This window comes from Ascaphus truei, chromosome 1 (genome assembly GCF_040206685.1).
Source record: "Ascaphus truei isolate aAscTru1 chromosome 1, aAscTru1.hap1, whole genome shotgun sequence".
NCBI lineage: Eukaryota > Metazoa > Chordata > Amphibia > Anura > Ascaphidae > Ascaphus > Ascaphus truei.
The window spans coordinates 34,717,065-34,729,112 of record NC_134483.1 but is presented as its reverse complement, the minus strand read 5'-3'; the positions used below and the strand labels follow the sequence as shown (position 1 = coordinate 34,729,112).

The 12,048-nt window shown below is 47.7% G+C and overlaps 1 protein-coding gene across 2 annotated transcripts in view; it reads left to right on the top strand.

Moving 5' to 3' along the window:
* The window catches only part of DYM (dymeclin), a 516,199-nt gene that overhangs the window by 18,603 nt on the left and 485,548 nt on the right, over window positions 1-12,048 (top strand). For both annotated transcript variants that reach the window (XM_075586074.1, XM_075586063.1), the window contains exon 2: window positions 2,605-2,796. In XM_075586074.1, coding sequence (XP_075442189.1) covers window positions 2,657-2,796 — 140 coding nt within the window. In that variant the 5' untranslated portion in view covers window positions 2,605-2,656. The remainder of the gene's footprint in view (window positions 1-2,604; window positions 2,797-12,048) is intronic.

Below are 12,048 nucleotides of genomic sequence, written 5' to 3'. Positions count from 1 at the left end.
CAGGGTGTCCTGCATAGTTTTGCAAGCGTGGATCGGGGCTATTTGTGTCTGTGTGTGTGGCTGTGCGGAGGAGAGCAGGAACACAGCGCTATTGCAGGGCAGACACCGAAGGAGGGGCGTTTGACTTCACCGTGCTCGGGCGTGCTCCTCCCCGTACCTCCGAAGCCCCTGTGCGTGCGCTCACACACCATCACGTTGCCGCCACCTGCACTATCCTGTTCAGCCACCCGCACACATCTTCGGCTGCCCGCCCGTGCACCCAGTTTTAGTCGCACGCCGCCTGCGCCCCCCCTAAATAATCTTGCGCCTCATCCCCCCACCCCCAGTTTGCGCACCACTGCATTTTAACACACACTCAATCAATCACCACATACACTCACTCACTCACACTCACACACTCACCACATACACTCAATCAATCACCACACACACACTCAACCCCCCCCCCCACACACACACTCAATCCCCCCCCCACACACACACACACAATCCCCACACACACACACACACTCAATCCCCCCCCCCCACACACACACTCAATCCCCCCCGACACACACACTATCCCCCCCACACACACTCAATCCTCCCCCCACACACACACACACTCAATCCCCCCCCCACACACACACTCAGTCCCCCCCCCCACACACACACACACACACACTCAATCCCCCCCCCACACACACTCAATCCCCCCCCCCCCCCCACACACACACTCAATCCCCCCCACACACACACACTCAATCCCCCCCACACACACACACACTCAATCCCCCCCCCCCCCCCACACACACACACTCAATCCCCCCCCCCACACACACACACTCAATCCCCCCCCACACACACACACTCAATCCCCCCCACACACACACTCAATCCCCCCCCTACACACACACAACACACAATCCCCCCCGCACACACACTCAATCCCCCTACACACACACAATCCCCTCCCACACACACACACACACAATCCCCCCCACACACACACAATCCCCCCCCCACACACACAACCCCCCCCCACACACACACACTTTCTCCTGGGGGGCGACATGCTCCAATCCCCCAACCCCCCATGCTGGTGAAAACTGGTGCAGGAAGCAGACAGGAAGAGAAGGAGGGGCTGTCTGTGTGCAGAGAGAAGCCCCGCCCCCTGTGCAAGACACAGACACACAGACACATAGAAGCAGCAGCAGCATGGAGCTTCTGGCTGCCGTGCACAGCTCTGCCCGCCCCCAGGTTTCCCTGCAAGCAGCCCGTGTCCCCCCTACATAATCTTGCGCGCCCCACAGTTTGCGCACCGCTGAGTTAGACTACTGACCTGCAATATGCGTCTGTTTGTAACAAGTTCACAAACGTCGCACAATCTGAACTCAGATGAATATATTTACCTAAACATTTTGCAGCTAGTTGTGCGTGCAACGCATTGCAAAGGGTTCGATTATTTCTTTACAAATTCTGTAATTGTATTACTTTGTGTGTGTGTGGTACAAATCTTTTATATTATCTTGTAGCAAAGCAAAAGAAATAATGGAAAATTAAAATTTCCAGTACCAACCTCAGGGAGTCCAGTAGAACATAGAGAGTCATGGATGTCGAAGTGTGAATCCTAACTTTCTGTGAACAAGAAAAACTCCTTATGTTTATAATTGCATGTTGCTAATGTTTTACTAAATTCACAACTGCCTGCCACATGCCATGTATAACGTATAAATTAGTGTTGTACCGGGTAGTGTTAAAAAAAAAAAAAATTAACGGGTTCCCGGTTTGGCACTTACCTGCAGGGTGGCGGTGACATCTAGGAACAGCAGCAGTGGTCCTGTGGCGGTGGCAGCATTGGAGGTGTCTTCAGCTGGCGGGAAGCTGCAGGAATACCTTCCACAGCACTGGAGCAGGTAAAGTGTGTGTGTGTTTGTGTGTTTGTGCCGCGGTCACGTGGTTCCTCAGCGGCTCACACACACACACACACACGGTTTACCTGCTCCGGTGCTGTGGAAGGGATTCCTGCAACTCCCCCGCAGGCTGAAGACACCTCCGATGCTGCCACCGCCACAGGACCGCTGCTGCTGGTCATTGATGTCTACCAAAAGGTAAGTAATAAGATTATTTCCAGCTGTCCTGACATTACCCGACGCCGAGCCCACTTCTCAGTTGCCGGGTACGGGTAGCTGGAAATGTACCGGGTACTCGGTACACTCCTAGTAGAAATGCAACATTCAGTGCTGAACCTGTATTGCTGATTTGCAATGATCAGGTTATATTGGTCACTAAAATGTGAGCTGATCCTACATACAGTGTATATCAATTGGCGACAGAAAAGGTCGTTTTTTAACTAAATAGGTCTGCTCGGAAAATGCATCTTAAGGGGTTAAATTACAAAAAAAATGTATCTACTTGGCAAAACTCTGTTTAACTATAGGCTAAGTTCTGCATTACATTGCATTTTAAACAAGGCGGCACGAGTCATAAGGAGGCTGTTTTGGGAAACCCAGCTGTTCTATAATTCAGTAAAATCCACGATTTTATGTAATTTGTGTTGTAATTTTTTAGGTTGCCATTGTCCTCTAACCTGTGATCGACGATCCTTCTCTTTATTGTTTGAAGGTGCCCACTGAAGTAATGATGCTCTGAACAGGCCTGTTAAACGTCTAGAAAAATGGGTGCCAACAGCAGTACAATACATGAGCTCTCGGAGAACGAGTACTTAAAGAAACTATCGGGAACTGAGGCGATTTCTGAGAATGACCCCTTTTGGAACCAGCTTCTCTCTTTCACCTTCAGCACCCCGACAAACAGGTGAGAATATCTTTTGAAACAAATGTAATCCAGTCATCATTCACTGTGCATGCAGAATGTGCACGGAGATATGGAGCTTGTTTAATTTCCATCCATAGTGGGCAAAAAAATGCGACAAAAAAATGCAGCAAAACTCTTTTACATTTTTACGGTTTATATATTTTCTGTACCCCATGCCACTCTTCATATATAAGTATATGAGTGGAGGTTCATAAAGCAGTACAATTACAGGTACAGTAATTTAACCGGTGATAAAAATGTATATACACCTAAAAATAACATTGATGTTGAAATATTAGATTGTAATGATCACGCATGGTTTCTGTTTTGCCATTTCTACCAAATCCCTGTTGTCAGATATATATATTTTTTTTAGAAACCCCAACAAGCTTAAATGTAAAAGATATATTAAAATATTATTAATATGGATTTTTTGTAGACCGGGCTTTTATTTTATTTTTTATTTTTTTTAGCCAATGGTCCCAAATATTGAACCTCTTCAGAGAATTGTTTGTGAAACTAGCAAATTATTTAAAAAAAAATTGAATAATCTGCCAAATGTTATTTTTAATAACTCTGCGGCATGGAGCTGGCCGCTTCCACAAAGCTGTTCCGCAAAATCTTGGCGCCAACTAATTTGTTGATTCTTGGTTAATATTTGCAGTTGTTGGGCAGACCATGGGTGTAGCCTGAGTGAAGGACCTAGAACATCAGTAATAAAATGAATAGACCTGTTTTCCAGAGCTGAACCGCCTCAGCCTTTCCACCAGATATGCAGTGATGGTCCAACAAGTCCATATTCCCGAAAATCTAATGGGGATCGTTATTTCTACATTTCAGATGCCATCACTATCGCATTTCATACGTTTTCTGTATGTTGTCGGGTACTTTTGAGATATTCAACTAAATATCGTTCCAGGTCTGCATATAAAGGGATTCCCTCTGCTTCATATATTTCTATTGTTCCTCTATCGTAGAAGGGAAAACCACCCACAGACAGACAGCTGTTTTGACCTTAATTATGGTTGGCCTATCCTTTAGCTTCTTTGCATACCCAGTTAATCAACCCCACACTGATGAGACCCATTAAGGTCGAAACAGCTGTCTGTGGGTGGTTTTCTGGGTATGCACCTTAACCCTGGCTGTGCTCAAAGCTGTGACCATGCAGCAAGCTTAAGCCTATAGGAAACCATGTTAAAAATGGTTTTTGAAGCAAAAAGTGGCACTGTGTGCTCATTTGCATGTCATTTCCCAGAATCCCTTGCTGCATTGTAAGTGCTGTGTGCTGGGTGATAATGGGGAAAGGCGGGGTTGCAGACCTGCCTAAGACATGCAGATGAGCATACAGTTGTGTTTACATTTGCATATTTGCTTTGCTGTGGAGGGTTTTTGTCACTTTTTTTACTCACCATAACTTAATGATATATACACACACACACACACACACACACACACACACACACACACACACACACACACACACACACACACACACACACACACACACACACACACACACACGTGTTTTTTACATCTGTGTACACACACACACCAACACCAACATACCAGAGCCAGAAGGAGAGACAGGACAGACGGAACCAGCGCTACCAAAAATCAGCTGAGTGGAGAGGGGGGGAAGTTTACCAGAGCAAGCAAGGAGGGGAGACAGGACAGAGGGAACGAGCGCTCCCAAAATCTGCTTAGTGGAGGAGGGAGGGGCAGTTTAGCAGAGCGAGCAAGGAGGGGAGACAGGACAGAGGGAACCAACAAATTGTTCAGTCAGGGAAACGGAGCAGCTTCCCCCCCCCCGGATGCAGTGCTGTGAAGGTGAGACAAGCAGATTGACAGCGGAGTGCTTCTCCGCATGGGGTCTGCATAGCTATGCAGAGCAGGAAACAGAACAGAGTTCTTGGAGGGGAATATAGGGCTAGACTAGATCAGTATTAAATTTGCCACATGTGGCGAATGGCGATAGGGTTGCCCACCTCGGTTCTATCAGATCCACAAAGGATTTCATTTGTTTTCCTGTTAGTAAATCTCTGATTTTCCTAATCCCCCTCCCCCTCCCTTTCTGTTTTCACAAAAATGAGCTTGATTAAAATTTAGACCTAGGACTGAACAGTGGGAACATGACGACTGTATGTTGTCATAAGTTTTTATATTTGAATTTGACAATCTCTTATTTGCAAAGAGTGGACCATAATCTGGTTGGACAGAGCTTCTTTTGGGACCCAGAGTGACAAGTCTATATTTAAGGAGCCTACATAGCATTCTTCTTTTTTGGCTCCCCTAGTTTTTTGGGAGACACCTGCCATTGTATCATTTGTGTTATCTGGGCAGCTTTATAGTTGCAATAGGGATAGGGCAGTAACAGTCCCCTGTCTTTAGTCGTCTTTTAGACAGAATAAAATGTGTATTTATTTACTCTTGATTATAGGACCAAATAAAGGAGACCTTTTAAAGAGTTAACTGGCATAGAGTCCGAAATAAGTAGTATTTTTGGGAAGCTGGTCATTTTATCTGAATACATTCTGCCAATCCAAATCTCCTTGAGCGAGTTGTATACAAATTTGGGTCATTTGGTTGATGTAGGGTATTGCGGTTTAGGGTAATTCTGGTAATATTGGCTTCCACGTAAACTTTAGAGTTACGGTCACAGTCAATAAAAGATCTGCAAATTGACTTCTGCTAATAGTAAAACCAAAAATATTTTGTTGTCTGTGATTTGTTATAGATCGTGGTTCAGTGGAAATGGTGATGGGGGGAGGGGGGTACCCTGATCTCGTCCCCTTTTTTATTTGGACAGACTCTTAACAAAATACAGAGCTGCTTCTTGCATGAAGCAATTTCCATTTAGGTCATATTCTTGCAATGTATTGTAGCATAGTGCCCCTGGCTATAGCCTTTCCACTGGCCTAAACACTATAAGTCTGATAAGAACAGGCAGTGTTGGGGTTAAACTCTTCCTGCACAGGGCTTAGATTGCAGTTGCAACCTGGATAGATACAAAGTTACCCTATCCATGTGCAGGTCTCCCGGCAGGTGGAGTGTCATACCTGGGAGGGTACTGACTGGGTCACATCCCAGTGGTGGGATGCCTGTCAGTACTTGGACCTGCCTTGTTATAGGGCAGGGTTACAAACCCCTCCCCAGGTATAAACGTTGGTACTCCACTAAATGGTGTGTTTTTTCCCTCTGAGGAGTGGGAGCTACTCCACCTCACATCAGGGGGTGAGGGGACCAAGGATGGGCTCTTGGGGCCTCAAGCCCCTTGGGTTCAGACCAGGGAAGGAGGATGATGATTGAGTGACTGACTATTTAAATAAACACAGTTGTACCATCACCTGCCTTCTGTGTGTTCCTGGTAAAGGAGTGTTTGTGGGCAGGACACTTGTCCCTGACAGGATCCCTGCAAGCTGAAGGTGCTGCACTGAGAGAGCTAACTTCTAAGGTCCTGTTGAATCTCCTATACCATCCACGGAGCGCACAGATTGCTGTAAACCATGACACGGGGGCATATTGCTCTTATCCTGGAAGAACAGATATCCCTGGAAGGGGGGGTGGGGGTGCGGGGGGGAAGGTTGGATAAGGGGGTTACATTTGGAGGTGCTGCTGAGATGCAAAGCAACAGGACTGCCTGAAGTGAATGGGGGCACTCACCGTATCCGAGCCAATTGAGGTGGGAGTGGAGCTTACGCCGCTGTACATTTGGAGGGAATGCTATATTGAGGTGCTTGAAAACCACCGTATCAGAGCCATGCCCTTTCTACTTGTTCAAAAGGGTTGTGAGGTGTTTGAAAACCACCGTATCAGCCGGGGGCACGTGGGGATGGCCGGGTGTCTATCTCTGGTCCGGGACCAGAGCCCCCAAAGATGGCAACGTTAGCGTGACCCCCAACTACTGTTCTGCGGGGCATGTGTAGTATTCTAGGTGTGGATCTGAAGTCTGGGTCCGGAACACCCAAACAAGTACAGGTAAACCCCGTTATACCGCGATAACGCGGTTTTCACGTGGCTCCCGTTTAAAAAAAAAAAAAGTTAATTTAAAAAAATTTTTTAATTTTTTTTTTGCACACTGCACCCACTCCCAGCACTCACTGCACACACTCTACACTGCACACACACTACACTACACACTGCACACACTCCCAGCACTCACTCTCACTGCACCACTGCACACACTCTAACTGCACGCACTGCACACACTGCACACGCTGCGCACACTGCACACACTCTCATTGCACACACTCTCATTGCACACACTCTCATTGCACACACTCTCATTGCACACACTCTCATTGCACACACTCTCATTGCACACACTCTCATTGCACACACTCTCATTGCACACACTCTCACTGCACACACTCTCACTGCACACACTCTCACTGCACACACTCTCACTGCACACACGCTCACTGCACACACTCTCACTGCACACACTCTCACTGCACACTGCACACACTCTCACTGCACACTGCACACACTCTCACTGCACACTGCACACACTCTCACTGCACACTGCACACACTCTCACTGCACACTGCACACACTCTCACTGCACACTGCACACACTCTCACTGCACACACTCTCACTGCACACTGCACACACTCTCACTGCACACTGCACACACGCACACTGCACACACTCTCACTGCACACTGCACACACTCTCACTGCACACTGCACACACTCACTGCACACACTCTCTCTGCACACTGCACACACTCTCTCTGCACACTGCACACACTCTCTCTGCACACTGCACACACTCTCTCTGCACACTGCACACACTCTCTCTGCACACTGCACACACTCTCTCTGCACACTGCACACACTCTCTGCACACTGCACACACTCTCTCTGCACACTGCACACACTCTCTCTGCACACTGCACACACTCTCTCTGCACACTGCACACACTCTCTCTGCACACTGCACACACTCTCTCTGCACACTGCACACACTCTCTCTGCACACTGCACACACTCTCTCTGCACACTGCACACACTCTCTCTGCACACTGCACACACTCTCACTGCACACACTCTCACTGCACACACTCTCACTGCACACACTCTCACTGCACACACTCTCACTGCACACACTCTCACTGCACACACTCTTACTGCACACACTCTCACTGCACACACTCTCACTGCACACACTCTCACTGCACACACTCACACTGCACACACTCACACTGCACACACTCTCACTGCACACTGCACACACTCTCACTGCACACTGCACACACTCTCACTGCACACTGCACACACTCTCACTGCACACTGCACACACAATACACTCACATGTCAGCAGCCCACCCCCCCCTCGCATGTCAGCAGTCTACCCCCCACCAGCCCGTTTTTCACACACACACCTCTTAGATCAGCTCAACACATCCTCTCTCCCCGGTACTAAGCCCCGCCCCCGGCATGCTCTGACCTCCCCGGCAGCCTGCTATGGAAGAAAAAAAAAAACACGGCTGCTGCTGCCCCCGCGCACCGCCAAACCTGGGGGCTGGGAGGCAGAGGGAGGTTGCTGGGAGGCAGAGGGAGGTTGCTGGGAGGCAGAGGGAGGGGGCTGGGAGGGAGAAGGGAGAGGGCTGGGAGGGGGCTGGGAGGGAGGAGGGATGAATCGCCGCCATTTTTTTAAACTTTTTTTAAAAAATTTATTTAACTAACTGGCGCCCGGCCAGAGTCATCGCGGGCCGCACAGAGAGGCCAGACGGCCCGCATGTTGTGCAGGCCTGCTGTAGGGCTTCCGGACACCTCTTCCTTCCTTCCCTCCTCACTCCCTCCCGATCAGGCGCGCGGCGGCCATTTTTAAAAAAAATTAGCGCGCCCCCGTTACTAATGCGGTGGTCTCGAGGTGGACCCCGAGGACCGCGCTATAACTGGGTTTACCTGTAGCTGCAGCATGTGCTTTCTCTGAAACTGCTGAACTATAAGCGGTTCCCGCCTAAAGCGGAGAACCGCTTGGCAAGATGCAAGCTTTCATTTCTGCGAAATATCTGGGCTTGGTGCGAAGGCCGTAGCCGCGCCCCTCCATTGCTGCCTGGGACTATCGAATCCACCAGAGGGAGGCGTTGAGGAGCCAACTGTCCGCCTGTGGGATGTAGCGGGATACGGTGAGTACCAGCCACAGGCACGTGGAAGTCAACCACAAGAGACCTGTTTCTGAATTGCTCCTGACTTCTCAATTGATATCATGGCTAAACCATCAGGCTAGAGATTCGAGCTGCCCGGGGGCCTCCTATTAATATAGGATGATGGGGAGAATTTTCTGCACCTAATATGCCCCATTTGTGACCTTTTTGGGAGAAGAGCTGGAATTTGCCTCTCGTTGCCCCGCTGTGTGACATACCATACCTGAAACAGAGTCCGAAGAGCTCTGAGCAGACCCGTATAAACCTAATGAGATGGGAGAGAAACTAGGAGCACAGCAAAAAAGGAAGAGAACTGGAGGCCAATGAAAAAATAACAAAAATGTATTGTAATTAAAAAGGGAAACCTCTAACGCGTTTCTCGCCAGGGGCGCTTTATCAAAGAGTAGTTTCAATGGTCTTGATCAGACTCTTTATAGCTCCCCCCCCAGAAAGCACCGCTTATCTGTGCCCAGGTAAATCAATCCCCCTGGACACAAATCCCCTGTGAAAGTGAAACACAGGGAAGAGACGTAACACTCAGAAGGTAAGGAACCACAAAGACATAATATACATTTATAGAAACATGTTAAAAAGACCAACAAAATCAAAACAACAATAAACACATACATATCATCTGTGGAACCATAAAAAAAAAGCGTAAAAACTAAACAAAAAATTAGTGGTAACCGATATCAGTATATGTAACTGATTAACCATAAATCAATATAACATATTAGAGTATAATCGGGTTTATATCAACTCAGGACACCTTAAATCATCTAATCCTGAAGTTGAATACCTCTCCTGATTTAAGATAGTCTAAACGCCTGTAAAGAACAATGCTAGAAAAAATGAATGAAAGTATCAACTATCAGAAACTGTTTGAATGAAAATATTTTTAGAGTCATACACATATACGTGAAAAAATGCATAACTCTACTCAAACAGGAAAAAACCCACCAAAGGGCGACAGAGAACCATATCAGATCTAATGGACTTAATGTTATAATAGTCTAATCAGTATCATCCTAAAATAGGCATATGACAAGCAGATTCAAAGAAAATGTTTAAGATCCGATTCTGTATTAATTCCTAAAGGGAACAATGTATCCAAGGAATGGATCCAAAACATCTTGCATTGATTGAGCAGTTTTAATCTATCACCACCTCTCACAGGCATACAGTAGAAACCAACTCCACTGCTGAAAACTGAAAACTTGATAAACTACCTGAAGGGCAATCAGGGAAATATTTAGAAACAGGTAACACCAAGTCTTTTCTTTTTATAGACCGAATATGTTCCATAATCCTGTTTTTGACAGGACGCATGGTACGGCCAACATAACCTTTGCCACAGCCACAAGTAAGATAATATATTACAAATTGTGAATCACAGTTAATAAAGGATGGGATCCTATAATTCTTTTTAGAATAAATGGTCTCAATACATTTAATAGGTTTCGCATAACAACAAATACATCTACCACATTTAAAGAAACCTCCTATCTTATTTGATCTATTTATCTCTGTAGAATTAAACTAGGAGAAAGATAGCTTGATAAGGATTTGGCTTTCCTAAAGGTAATGGCTGGACCCTGGTTGACTGAACTAAATAGGTCTCTGTCAAGAGTAAGGGTCCCCCAATGTTTATAGAAGATAGAACATATCTGTTCTGCCTGCCGACTAAACTGGGTGACAAAAAGAGGGGATGCCCCCCTATCCAATTTCTGATCTCTCGTAGACCTCACAGACGACTGTGATAACAACTCCGTCCTATTGGAAGACTGAGCACACATATATGCTTCCTCAATATCATCTTGTTTGTATCTCCTTTGAACAAATCTATTTTTTAGTTCTTGTTGCTCAAATAAATCATCGCTTGAACAAAGTCGCCTCAGACGGAGAAATTGGGCCCTAGGTATACTCCGAATCAATGATTTAGGATGACTGCTATTTGCTAGGCTTCCTAAAAATGTCAGTTTGAATAGTGCCTGTTGTGTCAATGAATAAAGTGACATCCAAATAATTAATTAACCTAAACCTGGGGGTGTTGTGGAGCCTGTACTCCTGACTCCGAAGCTACTCACACTAGCAAGAAAATATTCAAGCCAGGCTACACCAGACTGTGGGGATGGTCTTTGATCTTTTCAGTTGGAGCGGCCTTGCCGGGACTTTGGCTATTGTGGGGAATACTGTGCCGTGAGTGTTGACTCTGGAGCGGGATCCCTCGGAGCCGTGGGCAGAAATGAGAGCTGTTTGTCTAGCCCTGGTGAACTTGCGGAAACAAAGGAGAACTTGCCTGCTTCCACGCCTGCCGGTGTGAGAGGCCCCGAGTCCTTCTCTTTCTCCAGGGTGAAGTCGACGCAAAGCCGTGCCCTCGAGGATGCAAGTTGCTGCCTGGGGGAGTACTGCTGGATTATATCTACCCCGCCTCCGGTGGCCAGTTCCCAGCGGGAGATGTCCGGTGATCCAGCTTCCGGACAGAAGATCGGCGAGGGTGCTTCCATCATAGAGGTACCGGACGGTGCCTCTATCGTTCCTGGTTTGCCAGCCGTTTACTCCACATAGGAGCCGGACATCTATCCCGGTGTGGTGATCCAGGACGTCGATCCGACCTGGGCGGAGGAACACGCGACCACCAGCCAATTCCTACAGCGGTGCAAAGAGGTACAGCAGGCCGGGTTCGAGCAGCCGCGTACATGGCTGCCTCCGAGTGGCTGGCGGCGTTCTTGCTCTGTGAACAGGCCTGTGGAGGTGCTTCGGCCCCGCAGATTGATATGATATGATATTCTACAGTACTGGCTGGTACTAATTCCGTGATTGCCCCAACGACTCCACCGGCGCTGCCAAAGGTTTTTAACCCAGACGATTCGTCTGGCCGGGTGGATCCGAAGGCCCCTGCTCATGTGAGTACTGCTGTCGTGGATCCCTTTCTATTGCAGTGCCGGGAACGGAAGCTAGAAGGAGACACTTTGGTGGCTGAGGTCATCGTTGAGGCTGTGGTCCCCAAACTTTGTGGGCCTGGGAGGCCTTGACAAGGACTGTATGATGTCGGCAGCAGCTCGGGGCCGTGGGCAGATAAATGATCTACTCCGTTCGC